Raw genomic sequence first — 23,167 nt, forward strand, 5'->3', positions numbered from 1 at the left:
AGTGGTCCTCTGCCGCCATCTACTGGTTATAGTAGTCATTTCTTGTCTTTTTATTTTTAAATAAACGTTTTTGTTTGCCACTAAGGGCCCAATTTTAACGATCTGAAACGCAAGTATCAAACGCGAAATCGCTGTTGCTATTATACTGGCGGGATAAATGACTCTTGCGCCCGACGCAAATCTAAAATGGCTTGGTCTGAAGTTAATACATTACTCACAGGTGTGGTTTGGGCGTAACGTGAAATAAACCAATCATAACATCATCTCACATTCTCTTTAAGAGCAGGCACGCTTGTTCCATGGCGGATTGCTATTGTAACAGCGGATTTGCCAGGAGCGGTTCACAGCCGAGGAGATCGACGTTCTCGTCAGGGCCGTAAAGACAGAAAAGTGACATTGTATGGGGATGGAGAAACCCACCCAAATTAGCTTCGGTTAAACAGGCGGATAATAATTTGGGTAAATGTGTAAGCTAGATTTATGCCTATTTTTTCACCACAATGATTTCCCTCATGTGGAATATTTTTTTCTTGTAATTATGTATGGTTTGCAAAAATGGGAACTGCTGCCTGCGTCTGTGTAGATGAGAGAAGCAAAGTGTATGCGCGTTGTGCACACTCTACATTATGGCCAAGTATGCGCCCTTAAAATAGCATTTGAACACGCCACTGACTTTAGACTAGGTTTTTCCTGGTCTGTGGCGGAATTGTTTTCTGCAACTGCAAAATAGCACCAGGAAACGTTTGCGCTGGAACGCGCCTCCTCTTTTCGCTGAACCGCCCCCGGGAGTGCAAGTTCATTCCCTAATTTACCGGCGTGCGTCTGTGGAGGGAAAAGTCCGCTGTGCGCGGGTGCAAAATAGGAATGATACATGCGTCGGTGTACAAAGTCAATTGCGCTGGGTGCAAGATAGGGCCCCAAGTGTTCGTTTTCCCATGTCTTGAGTTTTACAAATGGGGACAGTCTTTGAAGGATGAATGTTTTTGGTCATCACATTAAAAATAACATTTAAGTTGGGTAATATTTAGAGCTTTGAAGTTTTGGAAATAAAAGTGGTGTGAAGCTCTTGAAAGTCTTTGAAAATTGCTTGAATTCCACTCTCAAAGGGTTGTACGAACCCTAAAATGAAAAAACAAACACAAAACATGTCCATTTCTGCCATAATACCATGGTTACTGTTAGCTTTGCCACATAAAATCCATGATTTGTAGACTAAAAAAGCCTTTTAGAACTTCATTCATTGCACAATGTTTCTCCAGGTTTCTCCAGCCATGCTTTTAGATAATTTAGAAATTACCTGCTTGGTTTGCGAAATCGTATATTTTTTATCCATATTTAGTCAAAATCCTCCCAATTTTCTTTTTGGAAATGGTTACATTTAAGGCTTGACATTTTGAAATTGAGGGTGGACAATTCTGAAAATTGTCATCTATCGTTCAAAACACAAATTAAGATATATTTGAATTAAAAGTGTGAGATTTATGGCCCTCTATTGAGTGTCTGTTCACCCAAAACTCTTTCAAATGTTCACGAAGAGATAGTAAAATAAATCTATTTGAATCGAGCGGTTTAATTCAAGTCTTCTGAAAAGACACGATCGCTTTATATGATTAAACAGATTATCAGTAAACATAAACAGAAGCTCAACCGCACTTGTTTGATGCGTGAGAACAAACCTCGTCTTGGTTCTTGTGGAAGCTCAAACGTGCTGCGTAACATTAGAACGAACCTCATTGGTTCTCGCGTGTGAAGCGAACACACTTGAGCTTCCATTGACCAAATTTTGAATGCTCCAGGTGTGTTTTCTGACAAGTGATTATATGTGAATAAAAGCCTAAATGAAATCTATTCATTATATAAAGAGATCAAGACTTGGATTAAACCGTTCAATTCATTTGAAGTTATTTTACAATCTCTTTATGAACATTTTGAAGAGGTTTTGGGTGAATAGACTTCCAACGGAGGAGCAGTAATCTCTCAGGTTTCATTAAAAATATCTTCATTTATGCTTCAAAGATGAACAAAAGTCTTATGGGTCTGGAATGACATGAGGGTGAGTTAATGATGACAGAATTTAAATTTTTGCGTGAACTATCTCTTTAATAAGCCCGCCTGGCCAATACATCAGTCTATCACTGATGTAAATGTACAGATATGGCATGCTGTTCTTCTAAGTGTGCAGTTGGAAAGGCCTTTATGCTACATTTGACACTCTTCTCACCGAGTAACCACCTTCTGAAGGACTGTACGACTGCTTGCTGCGTCAACAGATTTCTTAATGACAGTCATTTCCACGGTCTCAAAAACTCTACATCCATGCATGATTACAGTCCCCACAAGAAGACAGTAATGGCTCTCCGTAATGGGTCATTAATGCTGTATTTGATTTGATTCATCGAGGAAGCTAAATGGCTGTCTTGTCTCTGGTGGTGTGCTGGGCTCTGGTTTATTGGTGTTTTCATGAAACAGTGAGTTCAGTTTTGCAGAGACCGCTATAATCACTATAATAATGATCCTGTGCCTTTTTCAATAGACATTTAAACCTTTTTTTTTTTAGATTACGTCCTGAGCAGCGTTTATTTTTTAATTGCTATAGCCCTTGGGATATGAATAAATAATAGGGCACTACGAATAGATTTTAAAAAGGCCATTTGAGCATGCTGTTCAAGCCAATTTTTGCAGTATGTACAGTATGTCCCCCCAAACTAGTGTCAAAACCATTGGCTTTTATTACATTGTTTATCTTAATTTTTGTTTTTAAAGCTGCAGCATCCTAAACCTTCAACAGAAGTGTTTTCTTAATTTGTAATTTGTAAACTCAGAAATAAATATTTTATTATTATATAGATTAAAATAAAATTTTGGAAAAGCAAACACATTTTGGAGATTTTGAACACCTTCAATACATCAAAATGTTACAAAATTCCGACAATATGGCTGACACTGGAATATTAGTTGGATAGGAATGAGCAGTTTTGTTCTTATAGAGCTTTGTCAGTCTGACTTCCATCCTTTATTCAACTCTGTTGACTTCCTTCAGGCATTAAGTTGGCAAAAAACGAATCACTCAGCCAATAACTTTTGTAAGGCTTGATTTGAAGATTATGAGACAAATTTGGTGAGGATGGAATATAATTTGTTGGTTGAAAAGTGGCGAGAACGAGAACATCGTTCTGTCTCTTCTTAACTCCACAAAGAATAAATAAATTAAGGCCGCCATAACAACCAATTAAAAAGGTCTAGCCCAAGTTTTGCATTAATAACCGATTTTGCCAAAATTAAGCAAATGCAGGTTAATGTTCATTTTCACAAAGTATGTTGACCTCACAGCTCATAAAACAGCGTGTTATTTATTGACTTGTTTTGCCTGCTCAGAATGATAAGTCAAACACATCGGTCAGCTTTCATGTAGATCAGTTGCATCAGTGATGGACTGATTATTTCCACAGCTCAAGCATTGAGAAAAGTGTAGAGGAGAGATTCGTTCCCCGCGAGGCACAGATAAATAGGTTCTTTTTAAGTCAGTTTTGGCTCAGTAATGCACGCTAACTTCAGCTATTCTTGGCTGAAAACCCGAAAGGTACATAGTCATGCATCCATAACTAAAGGAGACACTTGTTTCTCAGCTGGAATAAAGCTAAAAATATTCCCTCTTGCATAACAGGAGTTCTCTTTTGTTCCGGAGGGGAGGCACCACGTCATTAAAATAAACTAAAGTGACACTTTCCAGGCGAAACAAGCAGACGCATGTGTTTCCCACATAAACAAGTGCGTGTAGTTAAATATATAGTCAGTTAGCCCCAGGAAACAATTAACCTCTGAAATCAGTTGAACACAACAAAATGGCTTCTGCTAAATCAGATGCATTTGGTTATCACGCATCTTGTTACATCAGTTTTCACTCATTTACATTTTTTCCTTTTCATCTGCGTATACAGTCCCTTGGCTGTCCTCGTGCATCACGTTGACTCAGTTTACAAACAGATTTCCGTTCGTCTGTCAAGAGGACGCGACCTGAAATTAGCCATATTGTGCAGTTGGGGTTGCAGGACTACTGATTTTTTTCTTGTTTGTTAATTGTCTAAACAATACCAGAGTTACTCAAGTACTCGTGATTTGTTACGGTTAAAAAAGACGACATGTGTCAAGTGTTTATTAATTGATAGCCCAATGTTTTTGGGCAATCGACAAAGTACAAGGACAGTCTATGCAAGCCCTGTTATGCAGGGCTTTCTTGAAACCATTAGTTGGTCAGGCAACTTTCTGACAAGTTAGTTATGACAATGTAGTTTAGCTCATCCTTAAATTTACTTAATGAGACCAGACTTGGGCCAGAAACTCATTCTATACAAGTTTGCAGACACAATTACAGAGAATTCTACTGATGTTTCCTTTGCTTTGTCAACTGACTTCCATCTTTTATTCAACTCTGTTGAATTTGTTTGGGCGTAATGGTGGCGAAAACCAAAAATCCAGCTAATACATTTTGAGAGGCTTGACAAAATGGAACAAGATTCGTTCTAAGAAAAGCAGGAAAAGAGAAATTGGAAATAAGGACCATCAATTTTAAAGATTTTCACGAGTTAGTTTTGCATAATTACCGAGACTTGGGCCAGAAAACCCAATCAATGCAAGTTTACAGGCAATACAACCAAAATGTTCTTAGACAACAAACGTAGAGTAGATTTCAAACCTAAGAAGTTTCGTCTAGCAATGGCACTATTGTTACTATATTGGTTTTTATATTGGACTGTGAAGCTTTGTGGGTGTTGATGGACTCGATCTACTACATCTATGTTTTGATCATCGTTCTGAATCCCATTCGGACATAATCTTTGACAAAATTTTTTTTTTCTCAAATGTTGCCTTTTTTAATAAAACTTACCCACATTCAGGTAAAAGAGATTGCATATGCATTTTTGTTTTAAAGCAGAGGCTCTGTTTTTTCTTTTGAAGATATTCATGCAACAAAATATTCTGGGTGCCATAACTTTTGTGAAAAGGATCAAAAATGCTGGCGGTGGCTGGCAACTAAAACAAAAACATGCTGTTGGGGAAAGAGATAAAGACATTAGAAATTGAATCATTTAAATGTAATCTCAAATAATAAATCTAAATAATGTCATTGAACTCAATACAAATGAACACAAAAAAAATTGCATCTGCAATCTTGTGTAAATATATTAAACCTAGCTCGGTTAAATCGCTTTTCTTTCTTTCTATCAGTTTCTGCATGTAAAAACGGTTGTCATCTTGTGTCGTCGTCAGGTGACGGACATCCAGGCCAGAGGGGCCAGTTTGAGTTGGGTGGCCCCGTCACGGACAGAAGGGGACGAGGAGCCCAAAGAGGGAGAAGAAGTCCCCGCGGAGCCCAGCCTCACGTACGAGGTCTCGGTTTCGTATAACGGCAAGGACGGGAAGTACAAGGCCGCCCACAGGTGAGTGTGAGTGTGTGTGTGTGTGTGTGTGTGTGTCACTGGGCAGGATGTGGAGAAGCTGTGGGTGCAGTTGAGGAACTCGCTGATGTTTTCTGTGGTTTGCTAAAGGTCATCAGCAGTTCACCTGACATCTGCAGTTCTAGATCAATCCTGGAGAGCAAGTTGTTTCGAATGTGTACGGTCTGCAACGTTACTTACTAATGTTTTCTTTTCTTTGTCTCTTGCTTGTGTTAGCGGTGTGGAACTAAGTGCAACCTTACAAGACTTAAGACCAGCAACAGACTACCACGTCAGGTCTGTGGTTTTTGACTTTGAAATGCACACACCACATTATCAGAATCAGAATTGTTTGATGCTCAGTCAGATCGACAGTTGTTTGTTTTTCACTCACTCTTATCTTGATTAAAACCCATTGTTCAAGTTGCTTTCAAGTTGTTACATATTGTTCAAGTTGCTCTCTATTCCATACAATGAAAGTGAATGGAGATTAGCTATATTATATTAATAATTCTTTATAAATAATGTATAGTTGTGTCTCTGTATACTGATATGTGTGTGTGTGTGTGTGTGTGTGTGTGTGTGTGTGTGTGTGTGTGTGTGTGTGTGTGTGTGTGTGTGTGTGTGTGTGTGTGTGTGTGTGTGTGTGTGTGTGTGTTTTTAGGGTCCAGGCCATGTGTAACTGTTTACAAGGCGTCCCGTCAGAGCCTGTGAGCTTCACCACTCTGAGCTGTGAGCCCGATACACCCAGCCCTCCACGCAAAGCCAGCGGCACCAAGAGCAGCCTCGTCCTGCAGTGGAAGGTGTGCAGTAACACATTCACATCTCAACAATCCCACGCTGCATGGTCAAAACTGACATTAAGTGCAGAACATTCACAAAAATACTTCTTCCTAGGCGCCGTGTGACAATGGTTCCAAAATCCAAAACTATATTCTTCAGTGGGACGAGGTATGTTATTTTTCATTTTTCTTTTCTTTTCCTTTCCTTTTTTTAATTGAAAGATCAAGCCCATTTTTAGGAACTTTAAGATTTTGCTTTAATTTCATGACAATTAAAACATGAAGCAGTTCTCATTACTGTACTGTGAACAAATAGTATTATACATTAGTATTTGTTGTACTAAATTTAAACACTGTTTTAATAGACACAGTACGGCACTGAGAACTAGGGGAAATGTCACTATGACTTTTGTTTAATAATGGTCCAAAAAATAGACTATTTATGCAAAATGTAGTTCCTCAGCTGATCTGGGGTCTGTAAGACATGTTCCTGGATCAACATATTTTGTCAATCCTGGAACAACATTCCTGTCGGAAAATGTAGTCCTAATCAAACCCAACTTCTCTCTAAAATCAAAGAGAAATGATATGTGAATAACACTGAGGTAGAAGCACTTAACTTGACATAAACTGTAAACTTGTCCCTCAAATCTGATTGGTTGATTGGAATGTTGGTTCATTCACTTGGTGAATGACGTTGGGTTTGAATAAAGTGTTAATCCTGTTCTCTGTGAACAGGGGAAAGGGACGTCTGTGTTTGAACAGTGCTACTACGGCCCTCAGAAGCAGTACAGACTCACCAAACTCTCCACAGCTTCCAGATATTCCTTCCGGCTGGCAGCCAAAAATGACATGGGGGTCAGGTGTGTATCAGTCGGGATGCTCCTGAAGGAAGAGACCGTAAAAATTGTGTCATACAGTGATAGAAGTTCAAAATTAACCATGCTAATGGGAGATAAAATTGAAGAAATAATTACAAATATTTTTGTCACACATTATTTGGTAACACTTTATTTTACAGTGTCCTTGTTACACGTGACAGTAAATTATGCACTGTGTTTTAAAACTTATTACCTGTGTTTTCTTGTTTGGGTAGTGAGTTCAGTGAAGTGGTCCACATCATGACATCGTGCAGTGTTCCTGCCCCCCCCTTAAGCCCTGAGTTGGTTCAGCCCGGGGTCACATGGCTCTGTGTGCGCTGGCAACGGCCGGCCGGCTCGCCCAAAGAGGACGACATCGGCTACGTGCTGGAGATGGAAGAGGAGGGCTCAGTGAGTGAGAGATTCACACACACTTTCACAGAAATCACACACACTTTCACAGAAATCACACACACACACACACACACCCCCATACCAAGTCAGCATGAAACGGTTTCAGACTTTCAGACTGTATGATCCTCCATCTCTGATTTTAGAGGCGGTCAGAGATGCATCATCAGCAGTGTTAACATCAGTTTGTCCTCGTGCATCCTGGACACCTAAAAAAAGTTGTTTTTTATATATTTTTTTTTATATAACCAGCTAGGTACAGAACGCTGTTGTGTAATTAAACATACATGCAGTTGACATTGACAATTATTTTTTTATTTACTGCAGATATTATTTTTGTCGGTAATACTTTACAAAACGGTTCATTGGTTAACTACATTAGTTGGCATGAACTAATAATGAACTGCACTTATACAGCATTTAATAATCTTTGTTAATTTCAACATTTGCTAATACATTATTAAGATCTTGTTAACATTAGTTATTAAAATCTTGTTAACATTAGTTATTAAAAAAATGGAAACAAATGTATATTCATGTTCATAAAAACGTATCAAGCCAAGGCACTCGAGAGTTAAAGTAAATGTATATAAAAAGCCTTTATTTTATTATATTCATGTCATGTGTAATAAACGGCGATCTGTGTCGGCTGGCTTCTAGTGAAGGGTCTAAGGATTGTTCCGAAAGATTCAAGTTCAGTTTCAGAAGGCCAGGTTTGAGTCACTGTGAGTCACTGTGTGTGATTGTGTGTGATTGTGTTCTCATGAATGTGTTGCACAGGGTTACGGGTTCCAGGCCAGTTATGATGGAGACGAGCTGTCACACACCATCAGAAACCTCCACAGAAGCACCACGTACCGCTTCAGGGTGAGAAACACACACACACACACACACACACACACATTAACACACACCATCACACACCATCAGAAACCTCCACAGAAGCACCACGTACCGCTTCAGGGTGAGAGAGAAACACACACACACACACACACACACACACACACTAACACACCATCACACACCATCACACACCATCAGAAACCTCCACAGGAGCACCACATACCGCTTCAGGGTGAGAAACACACACACACACTAACACACACCGTCAGAAACCTCCACAGGAGCACCACGTACCGCTTCAGGGTGAGAAACACACACACATTAACACACACCATCACACACCATCAGAAACCTCTACAGGAGCACCACGTACCGCTTCAGGGTGAGAAACACACACACACACACACACACTAGCACACCATCACACACCATCACACACCATCAGAAACCTCCACAGGAGCACCACATACCGCTTCAGGGTGAGAAACACACACACACACTAACACACACCGTCAGAAACCTCCACAGGAGCACCACGTACCGCTTCAGGGTGAGAAACACACACACATTAACACACACCATCACACACCATCAGAAACCTCTACAGGAGCACCACGTACCGCTTCAGGGTGAGAAACACACACACACACACACACTAGCACACACACCCGCATTGGCTCCTTGCCTTCATGACTATACCGGATGTGTGACTCACTACCTATTTATCACCTATTTTGTATTTTGTTAGCTTGTTGGTTTGTTTTGTTTTGTTTGTCTTTCTTTTTTGTTTTTGTTTGCTTTTTCTTTCTTTTTATTAGTGGTTTTTTTTGCTTATTTGCTTGTTTATTTTGTTGTTTTTTCTTGTTTGTTTGTTTGTTTTTGTTTTTTCTCTCTCTCTCTTGTTAGTCAGTTCTTTCGTTTTCCTTCATTCTTTTCTTACTGTCTTTCATTTATGGTATCTTTGTCTTTTCTTGTTCTTTTATTTTTGGTTAAGAAGTATTTTTTTTGTTTGTTTATTCTTGTCAGTCTTTTATTGCTCTTTCCTTTGTTGTTTTTTCATTATCAGTTTGTTTCGTTCTTTGTTTTCTTGCTTGCTTTTTCTTTTTTGTTAGCTCATTTTGTTTTCTTTCTTTCTTGTTTTGTTTTTTTGTCTTTGTCCTCATTCTTTCCTCGCTGTCTTTCATTTATTTTCTTTCTCTTTCAGTCTTTTTCTAGTTCTTTTTGATTAGCTTTTTTCTTCATTTGTTCATTAAGTATTTTCTTTCATGATCTGTTTTTTTGTTTCATTCTTTGTTGTCTGGCTTGCTCTATCCTCCTTTTGTTTAGTTTTTTAGCTCATTTCATATTTTATTGTTCTAGTTCTCCTCCTTTTAATCTTGCTGTTGTTTTTCTTTTGTTCATTCCATCATTAGTTTGTTTGTTTGTTTGTTCTTGTTTTGTTTTCTCTCTTCATCTCCCGGTCGTGATTCACCTGTTTTCCAGTGGCCGTGAGATGAAGCAGGTGGTGCACTGATGCGATCGGTCACTGTTCTCTGCTGTCGTTAGGGATGCGCTGATCATAATCTCGTTTCCAAAAACAAAAGTGTATTAATGCGCTCAGAACGGCTGCATGTGTCCTGATGAGAGGAGCTGATTACCTGCCGAGAGCTCGCATCCCCAATTACTGACAATTACTGTGACAGATGACATCACAACACCACCGTTCATTTCCGAACCGCGGAACGCTTCCTCATCCTGCACTTTTGTCAGGGGAAAAAACTCTTTCTGAGCGAGATAAATTCGGTGGTGAATATAAAGGCTTTTAAAAGGCCCTAGAGATTTGCATTTCCTCTGAACCCAGTGTTTGTGTGAGTCATAATGAAGCCTATTTTTAGGACCATTCAGATTTTTTGCATTGTGACATTTTGAATCATTAATGAACCAACACACACGCACACACACACACAAACACTCTGCCTAATTTTTCCTTTTTCTTTTTCATCATTGCAGGTTGTGGCCTATAACGCGGAAGGGAAGAGTAACCCCAGCGCTGTGTCCGAGTTCACCACGGCCCCTGATAGGCCGAGCTGCCCCTGCAGACTCACTGTGAAGGGCAAACCTCACCCGACCAGTTTCCGCCTGACCTGGGGTCAGTTCAGCATGTTACGATCACACACTCGCATATGCGACTACATTTTCATGCTAGGCAACTAAACCGACGAAATTAAAATGTTAAAACGAACAGAAATGCAGAATGTGCCTCAGTATCAAGAACTAGCTGAAGTTGCTAATACTAAGGATGTTTTTTGCGGTTTCCCCTCAGAGCCTCCCAAAGACAGTGGCGGCTCAGATGTGACGAAGTATGTGGTGGAGCTGTCTGAAGGGTTATGTGGTACGTTCCACTGAGGTTTCCTGGTGCGCTTCCTGTCATTATTACGGTTATTTCATTAATTTTGTGTGTGTCTTCAGGGTCTTCTTGGAATCAGGTGTACAGCGGTTCGGCTATGGAGTGTGTTTGTGACGGTCTGAGCCCAGGATGTTCATACCAGGCTAGAGTCCACTGCATCAGTGCGGGAGGCGAGAGCCCGGTATGTCACACAAATCATGCCTTCCTTAGTCCTCTTAGTGCCATGTTAAACCTTCGCTCATATCGCTCATATCGCCTATACAAAATATTGGCCAATGAAATGCTCTCTAGAATGAGACTGTCCCACCACTCTAACACTGAGCTTTATAGTGCTAGCAATGTTATAAGGCTGTGCAACGCTTAATCGCATCCAAAATAAAAGTTTGTGTTTACATAATATGTGTACTGTGTATAATTATTTTGTATACAGTCCAGGTCAAAAGTTTGGAAACATTACGATTTTTTTATAGTTTTGAAAGAAGTCTCTAATGCTTATCAAGGCTGCATTTATTTGATCAAAAATACAGAAAACAAAAACAGTAATATTGTGAAATATTATTACAACTTAAAATAATAGTTTTCTATTTGAATATACTTTAAAAAATAATTTATTCCTGTGATGCAAAGCTGAATTTTCAGGATCATTACTCCAGTCTTCAGTGTCACATGTGACATCCAGTCTATCACATGATCCTTTAGAAATCATTCTAATATTCTGATTTATTACGAGTGTTGGAAACAGTTCTGCTGCCTAATATATTTGATGAATAAAAGGTTAAAAAGAACTGCATTTATTCAAAATCAAAAAATATTTTCTAGTAATATAAATCTTCTTTACTATCACTTTTTTATCAATTTAACACATCCTTGCTGAATAAAAGTATTGATTTATTTCAAAAAAAAAAAAAAAAATTACTGACCAGTAGTGTATATTGTTGTTACAAAATTTATTTTTAAAACATTTGATGCTTTTTTTTTTTTTTACTTTTTATTCATCAAAGTATCCTAAAAATGTATCACAGGTTATGAAAAAATATTAAGCAGCAGAACTGTTTCCAACTTTGATAATAAATCATCATATTAGAATGATTTCTAAAGGATCATGTGAAGTAATGATCCTGAAAATTCAGCTTTGCATCACAGAAATAAATGATAATTTAAAGTATAATAAATTGAAAACCAATTATTTTAAATTGTACTAATATATCACAATATTACATTTTATTTTCTGTATTTTTGTATTTTTATTTTTCTGTATAAATGCAGGCTTGATGAGCAGAAGAAACTTCTTTCAAAAACATTAAAAATAGTAATGATTCCAAACTTTTGACCTGTACTGTATATAAATACACACACATGCATGTATATATTTGAGAAATATATATCTTATAATATATACATGCATGTGTTTATTTATATATATACAAAATAATTATACACCGTACACATATTATGTAAACACAAACTTTTATTTTGGGGTGTCTTCATGTCTGTGAGTCCCTTTGTGTTTTCTTTAGCATCATTTTAATAAAGCACTTATAGTGGATATATTCATATGTTAAAGTTTAATTTTATATTAAATGCAACTATCTGATAGGATTTAAGTATCTTTATATGTATAATGTCATAATTCTATTGTCTTTGACATATGGTTGAAGTGTATTGCACAATGTGTGCTGCATTTATGGTAAACTAAAATATACTTGAATGTCATTTCTATTCAAACTCGTATGTCATACATACGTTTTAGTTACACATTTGTATTGAAATTGCAGTTCAATGTGATATCAAATAACACCACAGTTAAAATTATAATCAAGTACTTTACATATGCTGTCAACACATCAAAATAAGCGTCATTCTTTAAAGCATTACAAAATATTGATATTAAAACAGAATTATTCAAACTAGTAAAACTTCATTACAGAGTGCACTTTTTCAAAGTTGTTAAAGTTATTATTATTTTAACTGCAAGTACAGTTGTTTAAAAAAAAAAAAAAGACATGCTTTTAATATTTGAAGTAGTCTCGATCTTAACCACGCATTAATAATTCATGTTTGAAGAGAGTTTCGGGATGTGTTCGAACTACAATGTTAACTGTCTCAAGTCACTATTCTCATTGTCACAAATTATTTTGTAATAAAAATGTCCAGACACATTGTAAACACAGAAGAGTGCCGGGCCGACGTCATCATCACAGAGTGCTTTTGGCAAGCGGCTCTCTCTTCCGTCTTCTGATCCCAGCTGTGATGTCATTGTTGGCGGTTTACAGATGTATATCTGCATGCGGGACTTGCCAGCGCACAGCTATGACTCATGTTGGTAGCATCTGGGTTTCGCATGTGAATGTGAGAGGATGCTCACATGGCTGTGGTCTGCTGTCTGTGTTTCAGCCGGTGCCCACACACACACACACACACACACACACTCTTCTCGTCCAGGAGGGGATACACCATTAAAGTGGATCAAGATTCTCCAGTCTTTCTGATTTCTCACACTTGTTGTTTTCAGTTGACGGAGGCCTTGCAGGTGCAGACGCCACCTGTTCCTCCTGGTCCGTGTCAGCCGCCCAGGGTCGTGGGCAAACCCAAAGCGAGAGAGGTGCAGATACGCTGGGGTAAGCTTGACCTTTGTGTGTGTGTGCTTATTAATTGCGTATAAACAAGCATGTATTTGAGGCTAATCGGGGGGAGGGGGCTTGAGTGGTGTTTTTCACACTACAAGTGTTGGGGAAAGTTACTTTTAAATGTAGGTCATTACAATATTGCGTTACTCCCGAAAAAAGTAACTAATTGCATTACTTAGTTACTTTTTTTATGGAAAGTAATGCGTTCTGTTACTTTGCATTACTTTTTCTCACCTGGGCGGGGCTTGCTTGTTTGTTTTTTAAACAAGCAATTGCTAAATGAACTTATTTTGTTGTAAATATAAAATTAATGAGGTACTTTATTAGTTACTTGTAACGCAAGTTATGTAATCAGATTACTTTTCTCTTGTAATGCATTACCCCCAACTCTGTACACTGCTGTTTAAAAGTTTAGAATCATTTTTTAATGTTTTTAAAAGAAGTCTCTTACGCTCTTTTGCAGGATATAAACTCGCAATTGTGAGGGAAAAAAAAATCTGAATTATGAGACAAGTTGCAATTATCTTTTGTAATGATTACTTTGTAAACAGTAATCATGTGATTAATTTTAAATGTAATCTATTCCTATGGTGTAAAGCTGAATTTTCAGCATCATTACTCCGGTCTTCAGTGTCACATGATCTTTGAGAAATCAAGCATTTTTTATTATCAGTGTTGTGCTGCTTAAAATTTTTGTGGAAACTGTGATAAACTATTTTTCAGGATATTTTATTTTTTAAAGCAGTTCATTTAATTTGTCTTGTGAAAATGTAAAAGTCTTCACTGTCACTTTTGATCGATTGAATGTGTCCTTGCTGAATACGTGGTATTTCAGATACGTGTGTGTTTGAGAGGGAGAATGATTGATGCATCTAAACGCTTTCTCTCGTTGCATCTGTTAGCGCCCCCTCTGGTGGATGGAGGAAGTGCAGTGTCTTCGTACAGCGTGGAAATGTTCGCTCCGCAGGTGGAAGAGAGCAGGGAAGTGTACCAGGGCTGTGAACTGGACTGCACAGTGGGCAGTTTACTGCCCGGCAGGACCTACGCTTTCCGGATCAGAGCTGCCAACAAAGCTGGGGTGAGCGCAAGCCTTACGAATGTCACAGACTTTGTTTCATAGTTGCTAATAATCTGTTCTTTTCATGAAATGCGCCACATTTATATTTTTGTGTCAGCTAGCAAGTTGTTTCATATTTTTGTTTGTGTTCAACAGTACGGCCCTTTCTCGGAGCGCTCTGAGGTCACGACAGGTCCGGGGGCCCCTGAGACGTGTCGGGCCCCTTGTTTCACCTGTAAATCACCCACGTGTGCTGTGGTCAGCTGGGAGGTGAGAATATCCCATGATGCAAAGTGTTCTTACTGTATCAAGCAACTCTTTAGTACCTTTGAGAGTTCAGGCTCATTTTAGCAAATGATTGTGCTGTGAGTGAATAACGGTTATTACCGTTAACTAAAACCATAAAAAAAAAAAAATATTACTTGATGATGAAACATTAACTGAAAAAAAATTACTAAAAATGTATATACATCTCATAGTATTTTTATTTATTTAAAATGTAAAATTTATAAATATAAAAAAAAATTATATATATATATTATTTTATTTTTATTTTTATTTTTATTATACACTTTGAAACTTAAACTTACTTGATTTCAGCTTGTTGCCAAACCAACATTTCTCAATTTTCATTTAGTTTTAAGTTGAAGTACTAATAGAATTAAATGAACAAAAACTAAAACTTAATAAAAAAATATATAGACATAAAACATATTTTAAAAAAATAACAACAAAAAAATCTAAAACATGTAACAAAATTACTAAAACTATTACATTAACAAAAATAACACACAAAAATTATTACATTAACAAATACATAAACATAAACATAAAATCTTATTTAAAATATTAATAAAAACTTAATGATATTTAAAATAACACGACTACATCAGAATTTAATTCGAGTGATTTGAGTATTTAATTTTTAATTTGTAGCATTTTTTTTTCTGCAATACAATAAAAAATATATATTTTTCAGTTTGTTTCTGGCTTTGAGCTTTTATTTAAATAATATCATAGATGAAAATAACTATTTTTTGCAGTGCTTTTATTGCTTTTTGGTTCTTTTTATTTGTATTTGTTTAATTATGTTTGGTGTTTTTGCTTTTTATTTGTTTACCTTTGTTTTTTGTTTTTAATCTTGTTTACTTTTTTGTTTAGTTTTGTTCTGTTTTGTTTATTTTTTTATTGCTTTTTCTGTGGTGTTTGTTCTCTCTCACACGTGTTTGGCACCCCCGCAGGCCCCTGCCTGTAACGGCGCGGCGGTCTCCGAGTATCGCCTGGAGTGGGGGGCGGCAGAGGGCAGTATGCAGCTGTGTTACACCGGTGCTGCACTGTCCCATGAGATGAGGGGGCTGCTGCCTGCCACCAACTACTTCTGCAGAGTCCAGGTGAGGAACTATCGCTGTCATACGCATTGCTTATTTCTGCCAAAATACTGAATGTTTGAGCTGTTAATGGCAAGATATGACGTAACAAACCAGGAAATGGCAGTCTGGTGGATGATTATGCTTTTACTTCCTGTAAGTGCAAAACAATCAGCTTGATGATTCATAAACATTAGATGACTGGGCAAGTGCCAACTTTATATTGTCAGCGCCACCCAGTGTTGACAGACAAATATAGATTTTTTTTTTTTTTTCTTCTGTGGCCTTTAAAATAAGCTCTTTATTACTGTATTAAGGGCTGTTGTCTACTAATTGTTGGCTGAAATTTTGTTCATTGGTACAGTTTGTAATTATATATATAAAAAAAGCTCAATCCCTGACTGTTGCTGCAGATTTACCAGAGCGATACAATTCTAATTCAGTCTTAGTTTGAAATAGTGTGTGGTGTTACAAAAATTTGTTAATCAATTCTATAATTGATGCATTACATTTTTTGTTTTCAGTGCATTTACTGTTAGTCTAGTATAATTAGTCGTGATGAGTTTTCTGCTGGCTCTGCTAGAATCCACTAAATGAAGGTTAAAGATAAAAGGTGTATTTGATGTTCTTGTCAGGCCTGTTCAAACTTTAGTCACTAAGTGTGATTAGTGCATATTAATTATTTTTTTGTATTTTCTTTTTGTTTTGTTTTCTTGTATTTGATTTTTGTTTTGCGTTCATTCATTTTTTGTATATGTTTTTTGTTTTTGCTTTTTGTTTAGTTTTCTAACACTTTTGTTGTGTCTTTGCATTAAATGAAGGTTAAAGATGAAAGGTTTATTTGATGTTCTTGTCAGGCCTGTTCAAAGTTTAGTCACTCACTGACTGTGTGATTTATGCCTATTATTTAGTTTTGTGTAATTGTTTTTTTGTTTGGTTTTGCCTTTCGTTTTCTTGTATTTGCCTTTTGTTTGTTTTTTGTATTTGTTTTTTTGTTTAGTTTTCTAACACGTTTGCTGTGTCTTTGCATTAACTGAAGGTTAAAGATGAAAGGTTTATTTGATGTTCTTGTCAGGCCTGTGTAAACTCTACCAACTGACTGTGATTTGTGCCTCAGGCGGTGAATGTAGCCGGTGTGGGGCTCTTCAGCGACGCTGTGCTCTGCCAGACGCCCTGCTCTGTGCCAGCGACGGTCAGCAGTGTCCACGCTCTCCGCGAGTCCGAGATGAGAGTGGAGTGCAGGACTACGGAGAGGGAGGAGGATGAGGAGGAGGAGGACGAAGAGGAGGACGAAGAGGCCACTCCTCTCCTCTACTCTCCGTCCACCTGCCTCGGGCTGCGCTGGGAGGCGCCGTGCGATCACGGATCAGAGATCACGTCTTACCTGATCGACCTGGGAGAGAAACAACCAATCCTTACAGGGCCCGTAACCAAATACATCATCCAGAATCTGCAGCCCGACACCACCTACAGGTACAACGAAATCTGTGGCACAAAACACTGGCAACAGCAAACATGCAGTGTGACCAGTATAGTCTGTAGCGAGTGAACGACTCGAATGAACTACTCTGTATATATCGTGGTATATATCATTATCATGAAATAAAATAACTCATTTCGAGATATAAGATTTTGGTCAAATAAACCGCACTCTTGTTCATGTGATATTGGTCAACTATATCATATGATACAAATATAAGACAAAAAACCCTCATATCTTGAGTTTAACATGTTTTTAACATGTTTTTTTTTTATTTTTATTTTTTTTATAATTAATAATCACACCAAATAAACGTGTTAAACTAACAGCTCTAATTTTAAAATGTAATTTATTCCTGTGATTAAAGCTGTATTTTCAGCATCATTACTCCAGTCACATGGTCAGTGTTTCTTGAGCAGCAAATCAGCATATTAGAATGATTTCTGAAGGATCATGTGACACTGAAGACTGGAGTAATGATGCTGAAAATTCAGCTTTGATCACAGGAATAAATTACATTTAAAAATGTAATAACAATTTAATCGAATTAATCAAACCGTTATTTTAAATTGTAGTAATATTTCACATTATTTCTGTTTGATGTATTTTTTGATCAAATAAATGCAGCTTTGGTGGGCATATTTTCCAAAAAAAAAAAAAAAAATCTCAGCTGTGACTGAATGAATCTTGTGTTTGTGTGTTTGAAGGATAAGGATCCAGGCTCTGAATAGTCTGGGTGCAGGACCCTTTAGTCACACCTTTAAACTGAAGACCAAGCCACTGCCACCCCTCCCTCCCCGTCTGGAGTGCACCGCCTCCAGCCACCAGACCCTCAGGCTCAAGTGGGGCGACGGCCCGGCCAAGGCCCAACCCACCGATTCCCTACAGTACCATCTCCAAATGGAGGATAGAAATGGGAGGTAAGTTGCTACATTATTTGTGCCTTTGTGAAAATCAGCCAATTATACACATTACCATTCAAAAGTTTGGAGTCTGTAAGATTGGGGTTGAGGCGATGTCAGTTCTTACGTCTTGAAATATAACTATTTTAATTTTGACAAAGATTGTATCCCCAAGTTGGCGTTTTGCAACGGGAGCGATTTTTGCTACAAATTATGCCAACTTATACGTGTTTTTTTTTTTTTTTTTAGCATTATGTATTTAATAGATATGTAAATCATTTTCTTCCACGTATAGATATATTGATGACATATGTGTCTTTATGGAGGATCTTGATGCTCAGGAAATTGTAAATTTTAAATAATTTTGTGGATAATTTAGAACATTTAGTGAATTCTTCACGAGTACATTTTCTGGATTATGTGGGTGTAGAAAAATCAAAGGCAGTCTTATCACAAATTTATTCACCAAAGAAACTGATTATGGTTGTTCAAAATGGCTGAAAAAAATGTATACTTAAATATAACTAATATTCAAATTTAAACGCATAATTTTAGTTAGGGAGATCAGCTTTTGGCTTGTCTCCTGAGGCCACAAGAGGGTGCAGTGAGCAAAATAATAATGCACCGCATTAAATTGTTTATTCAAAGCAATGAAATAACACAGGTTATTTGAGTTTATACGAGTATAAACGAAATGTTTATATGGGTGTGTTCAAGCTTGGCATATTTGTTTCGATTAAAACGAACTCTGGTGCGATTGTTCTGTTAGTGCGGTTCATTTGAATAAGCGAACCCTGGTGCGCACCAAACAGGCGAAAGATCTGTCTCTGTCCGCTTCAAAACGAACTCTGGTGCGGTTCGAATTAAATATGAACACAACATGGACGAAAGACATCTAAATTAACCAAAAACAGGACATGATGTCACAAGATGCAACTCTAAAAAGGACAGAATGCTCAAACATTCCTTTTTTTTTTTTTTTATCAGTCGTGATGTTGCCCATCACAATCAAAAGAACCAAGAGAACTGAACTACAAGTGTGAACACCCTCGATCAGTAAATTGCATAAACAATTATGAGCTAAACCGCAAAATCAACTAAATTTCGGAAACTTCTCCGGCTCAAAATAAATTTTTGATTTTGTTAATATTTTTTTCTGTAGAAAGACAAACATAAATAGTGATGAAAGCCAAAATATTACATGTCACAGATGTATATTTACAGAGTAAGCCACTGTTTTGTAGATGAGGGTCAAAAAATGACAATTTTCACCCTGAGATTTGGAGTAAAATTACAGCGGTGTAAAAATGACTCATCATCATTTTATTTTTACACAGAGATTGGTTGGTCTAGTACTTAAATATGTTGACTAGCATTTTTTGTTGCATTATATGCCAACGGTGACTGTTCAAATAAGGCACTTGTGTTTTTTGCCTCAAGTTTGCATGCCTTTAGTTCATAAAGTATATCTTAATATCCTCTTAGATTCTGTTTCTTAACAAACATTTCTTTTGGAATCTTCATTTTAAAGGCCCAATATGGTTCAATGCCAGTGATATGGACATGTCAATGTGGCTCCATGAGTAAATTGGTCAATTGTACACATTTTCAGTGGTCAAAAACCAAATTTGGGTCACTTTGCATACAGCTGATACTTTTTTTCTTTTAAATAGGAATATCTGAAGAACAAATAATGTTGAAACTAGAGATTTATCTCGTGTTTTGTGTTTTTTTTGTTTTTGTTTTTTTAATCAACTCAATTGCGTAGAACATCCCTGTCTGAGTGCCAGAAATATCCCTTCTCCAAAGTTTGCATGCCTGTAACTCTAAAAGTATTAAAGATATCTTAATATCCTTCTAGATTCTCATTGTTGTTAAACTTTTCTTTTGGAATCTTCGTTTTCAAGGTCCTATAAAGTTCAGTCCCATAGATATGGGGAGCTCAAAGCAGCTCCATGTTCAAATTGTTGAATTTTACCCATTTTCAATGATTGAAAACCAAATGTGATTCACTTTGCACACAGCTGATTGCATTTGAAGAGGAATGTCTGAAGAATAAATGTTTAAACTAGAAATGTATCTTGCTTCCCTCAATTAAAAGAATTGCAAAAACATAACTCTGAGTACCAAAAAACCCACTGAAAATGGTTGAGGCACATTAACTTGCTCTCAAACGTGTATAAGAATCTATATTTGAATCAGTTTTAGGGACTCAGAGAGGTGTGTTGTATTCAATTGTTTCGATAGAGGAAAACAAGATACGTCTCTAGTTTCAGTGTATTTTGTTCTTCGGACATTCTTCTTTAAACACAATAACTATCAGCTGTTTAAAATTGTACCTACATTTGGTTCTTGATCATTGAAAATGGGTAAAATTCAAGGAAATTAAGATATCTTGAATACTTTTGGAGTTAAAGGCATGACAACTTTACAAAAAGAATAGCACTCAGACAGGTATATTCTATGCAATCGTGTTGATAGACAAAAATGTATATATATTTCTAGTTTCAACATTATTTGTTCTTTAGATATACCTCTTTAAAAGAAAAAAGTATCAGCTGTATGCAAAGTGACCAACATTTGGTTTTCGACCACTGAAAATGTGTACAATTTACCAATTTACTCATGGAGCCGGAATTGAGTCATCGAGGGCCTTTAAAATAAAGACACCAAAAGGAAAGTTTAAGAACCAGAATATAATTGAATTTTAAGATATCTTTAATACTTTATGAGTTACAGGCATGCAAACCTGGGGCAAAAAACATAAGAAGTGCTTTTTGCCATATTTGAACAGTCACCGTTGGCATATAATGTAACAAAGATTGCTAAAGTCAACAGATTTAACTAATAGACCTACCAATCTCTGTAGTCATTTTTACACCCCTGTAAATTGGCTCCAAATCACTGGTGAAAATTGACATTTTGACCCTCCTCTACAAAACAGTGGATTACTAAGTCAATATATGTCTGTGACATTTAATATTTTGGCTTTCATCACTATTTATGTTTGTCTTCCTACAGAACAAATATTAACAATCACATTTTTTTGCTGAGGACCTTTGGTTGAGTTGACACGGAATGACCCATCATGCATTTATGCCCAGTTTAATAAAAAGAGCTGAAGCGGCAATCAGGTTTCTTTTTGCATTAAAAACATGAGATGCAATGGAATGGAAAGGGAAAATTAAGTCTCAAGACATGTTTTTAAAAAGATAAACTACTTTTAACTTTACATGGCTTTCTAAACATGCGTCTCTCTGTTGCGAGACGCTAGTGCAACAGTAAAAGATGTCCGTCTGACGCTTGTTTACATAGAAAACACTGGAAACGGCCTGGGTTACGGCTTTGATGCGTTAATCTTCTCTATTTCTGCAATGTTTCAACTGGAAAGGCTAACAAAAACATTAAAATGCAACTAAAACTCTTAAAACGCAAAACCTATTAAAAAAAGAAAACCGTTACTGTAAATTGTAATCATATTTTACAGTATTACTGTTTTTACTGTATTTTTGATCGAATAGAGACTTCTTTCAAACACATTTAAAAAAAAAAATCTTACAGATTTACATATTTGAAACTCACTCAGATTTGTGTAGGTCTGCCTTCAAGTCTGTTTTGAAAATCCCTCATTTATTATAGGTTTGTAATATTGTGTGTTTCGTGGCTTTATAGAGTTCATCTCTATAACATTTTCTCTGGTTGCTGTCTCTCCCTGAAGGTTTATATCCTTGTATAAAGGACCCTGTCACACTCACAAAGTGCAGAGGCTAAATGAGTCTACCTCGTACGCGTTCCGCATCCAGGCCTTTAACGAGGCGGGCGAGGGGCCCTTCTCCACTGTTTACACCTTCACCACCCCCCTCTCCCCTCCTGCACCCCTGAAAGGTACCGCAGCTGCCACACGCTTGCCCCATAAACCTCCATTGTATTTGCATTTCTGTAGACATTTCTGGGTTACCTCATGTATCTCACAAAACCTGTCATGAACATGATCAGGTCATATTTTACCTTATACATAATATAAAGTAGATAAAAAAGCACATTTAATTTCTCTCTTCAGCTCCTCGCGTGGAGCGTGTGGACGAGTCGTGTGAGGTGAGCTGGGAGACGCTGCCGCCTATGAAGGGAGATCCAGTCATCTACTGTTTGCAAAGCATGCAGGGAAATTCTGAGTTCAAACAGGTACCTACACCACACTATCATCTCCATGAACAATTTTCAGTAGCTCACCAAACACCAAAAAACCTCCATTTCAGCCTCAATACAGCATCTCAATTATAGTGTCTCTCTGCACTGTGAGGCCAGAGCGTCGGTCCCCACTTGTGAGCACATCACACAGAGGTCACGGCACTCAGCAGGTGCGCTCAGCAGACAGCAGGTGTTGAGGAATATTATTATAGCATAATGGCCATCAAGTGGTCATTACTGAACGGCTTAGTGACGGTTATTGCACTTAATGTTAGGGCCAAATCAAATCTAGCCACTGAAATTTGTGCTTTGATTGTACATGATCTATATTCGGACATCATGTTGTGACAATGGCCTTCATAACCCCTGTTTAGCAAAACCACCATAAAGGTTAAGAAGCACCAAAGTACAGAATAGAATTAGTAGGGTTGGTGCTTAAAATGAAAATTCTGTCATTAATTACTTGTTCCAAACCCGTAAGATGTTCGTTCATCTTTGGAACACAAATTAAGGTCTTTTTTGATTAAATCTTAGCGCTTTCTGTCGCTCCATTGAGGGCTACGCAACTACCACTTTGACGCTTCAAAAACGAATCCATATGAATCGAGTGGTTTAGACACGATCACTTTATATGATGAACAGATTGAATTTAGGCTTTTATTCACATACAAACATTCATCAATGCACACATCAGATCAAGCATGTTCGCTTAATGTGCGAGAACCAATGAGGTTCATTTTCGTGTGTTACGCAGCACGTTTGAGCTTGAACCAATGAGGTTCATTCTTCAGTTGAGCTTCTGTTTATGTTCGCTGATGCGAATAAAGGC

At 37.3% G+C, this 23,167-nt stretch overlaps 1 protein-coding gene across 6 annotated transcripts in view; it reads left to right on the top strand.

Moving 5' to 3' along the window:
• Window positions 1-23,167, top strand: part of fndc3a (fibronectin type III domain containing 3A) — a 95,429-nt gene that overhangs the window by 67,197 nt on the left and 5,065 nt on the right. For all 6 annotated transcript variants that reach the window (XM_084419230.1, XM_084419233.1, XM_084419232.1 and 3 more), the window contains 18 exons: window positions 5,269-5,438; window positions 5,673-5,732; window positions 6,100-6,238; window positions 6,333-6,386; window positions 6,956-7,080; window positions 7,314-7,488; window positions 8,269-8,355; window positions 10,321-10,459; window positions 10,634-10,702; window positions 10,780-10,898; window positions 13,230-13,335; window positions 14,247-14,422; window positions 14,558-14,671; window positions 15,643-15,792; window positions 16,886-17,241; window positions 17,956-18,168; window positions 21,869-22,035; window positions 22,211-22,332. In XM_084419230.1, coding sequence (XP_084275356.1) covers window positions 5,269-5,438; window positions 5,673-5,732; window positions 6,100-6,238; window positions 6,333-6,386; window positions 6,956-7,080; window positions 7,314-7,488; window positions 8,269-8,355; window positions 10,321-10,459; window positions 10,634-10,702; window positions 10,780-10,898; window positions 13,230-13,335; window positions 14,247-14,422; window positions 14,558-14,671; window positions 15,643-15,792; window positions 16,886-17,241; window positions 17,956-18,168; window positions 21,869-22,035; window positions 22,211-22,332 — 2,541 coding nt within the window. The remainder of the gene's footprint in view (window positions 1-5,268; window positions 5,439-5,672; window positions 5,733-6,099; window positions 6,239-6,332; window positions 6,387-6,955; window positions 7,081-7,313; window positions 7,489-8,268; window positions 8,356-10,320; window positions 10,460-10,633; window positions 10,703-10,779; window positions 10,899-13,229; window positions 13,336-14,246; window positions 14,423-14,557; window positions 14,672-15,642; window positions 15,793-16,885; window positions 17,242-17,955; window positions 18,169-21,868; window positions 22,036-22,210; window positions 22,333-23,167) is intronic.

This window comes from Rutilus rutilus (assembly GCF_951802725.1).
Source record: "Rutilus rutilus genome assembly, chromosome: 9".
Classification (NCBI taxonomy): domain Eukaryota; kingdom Metazoa; phylum Chordata; class Actinopteri; order Cypriniformes; family Leuciscidae; genus Rutilus; species Rutilus rutilus.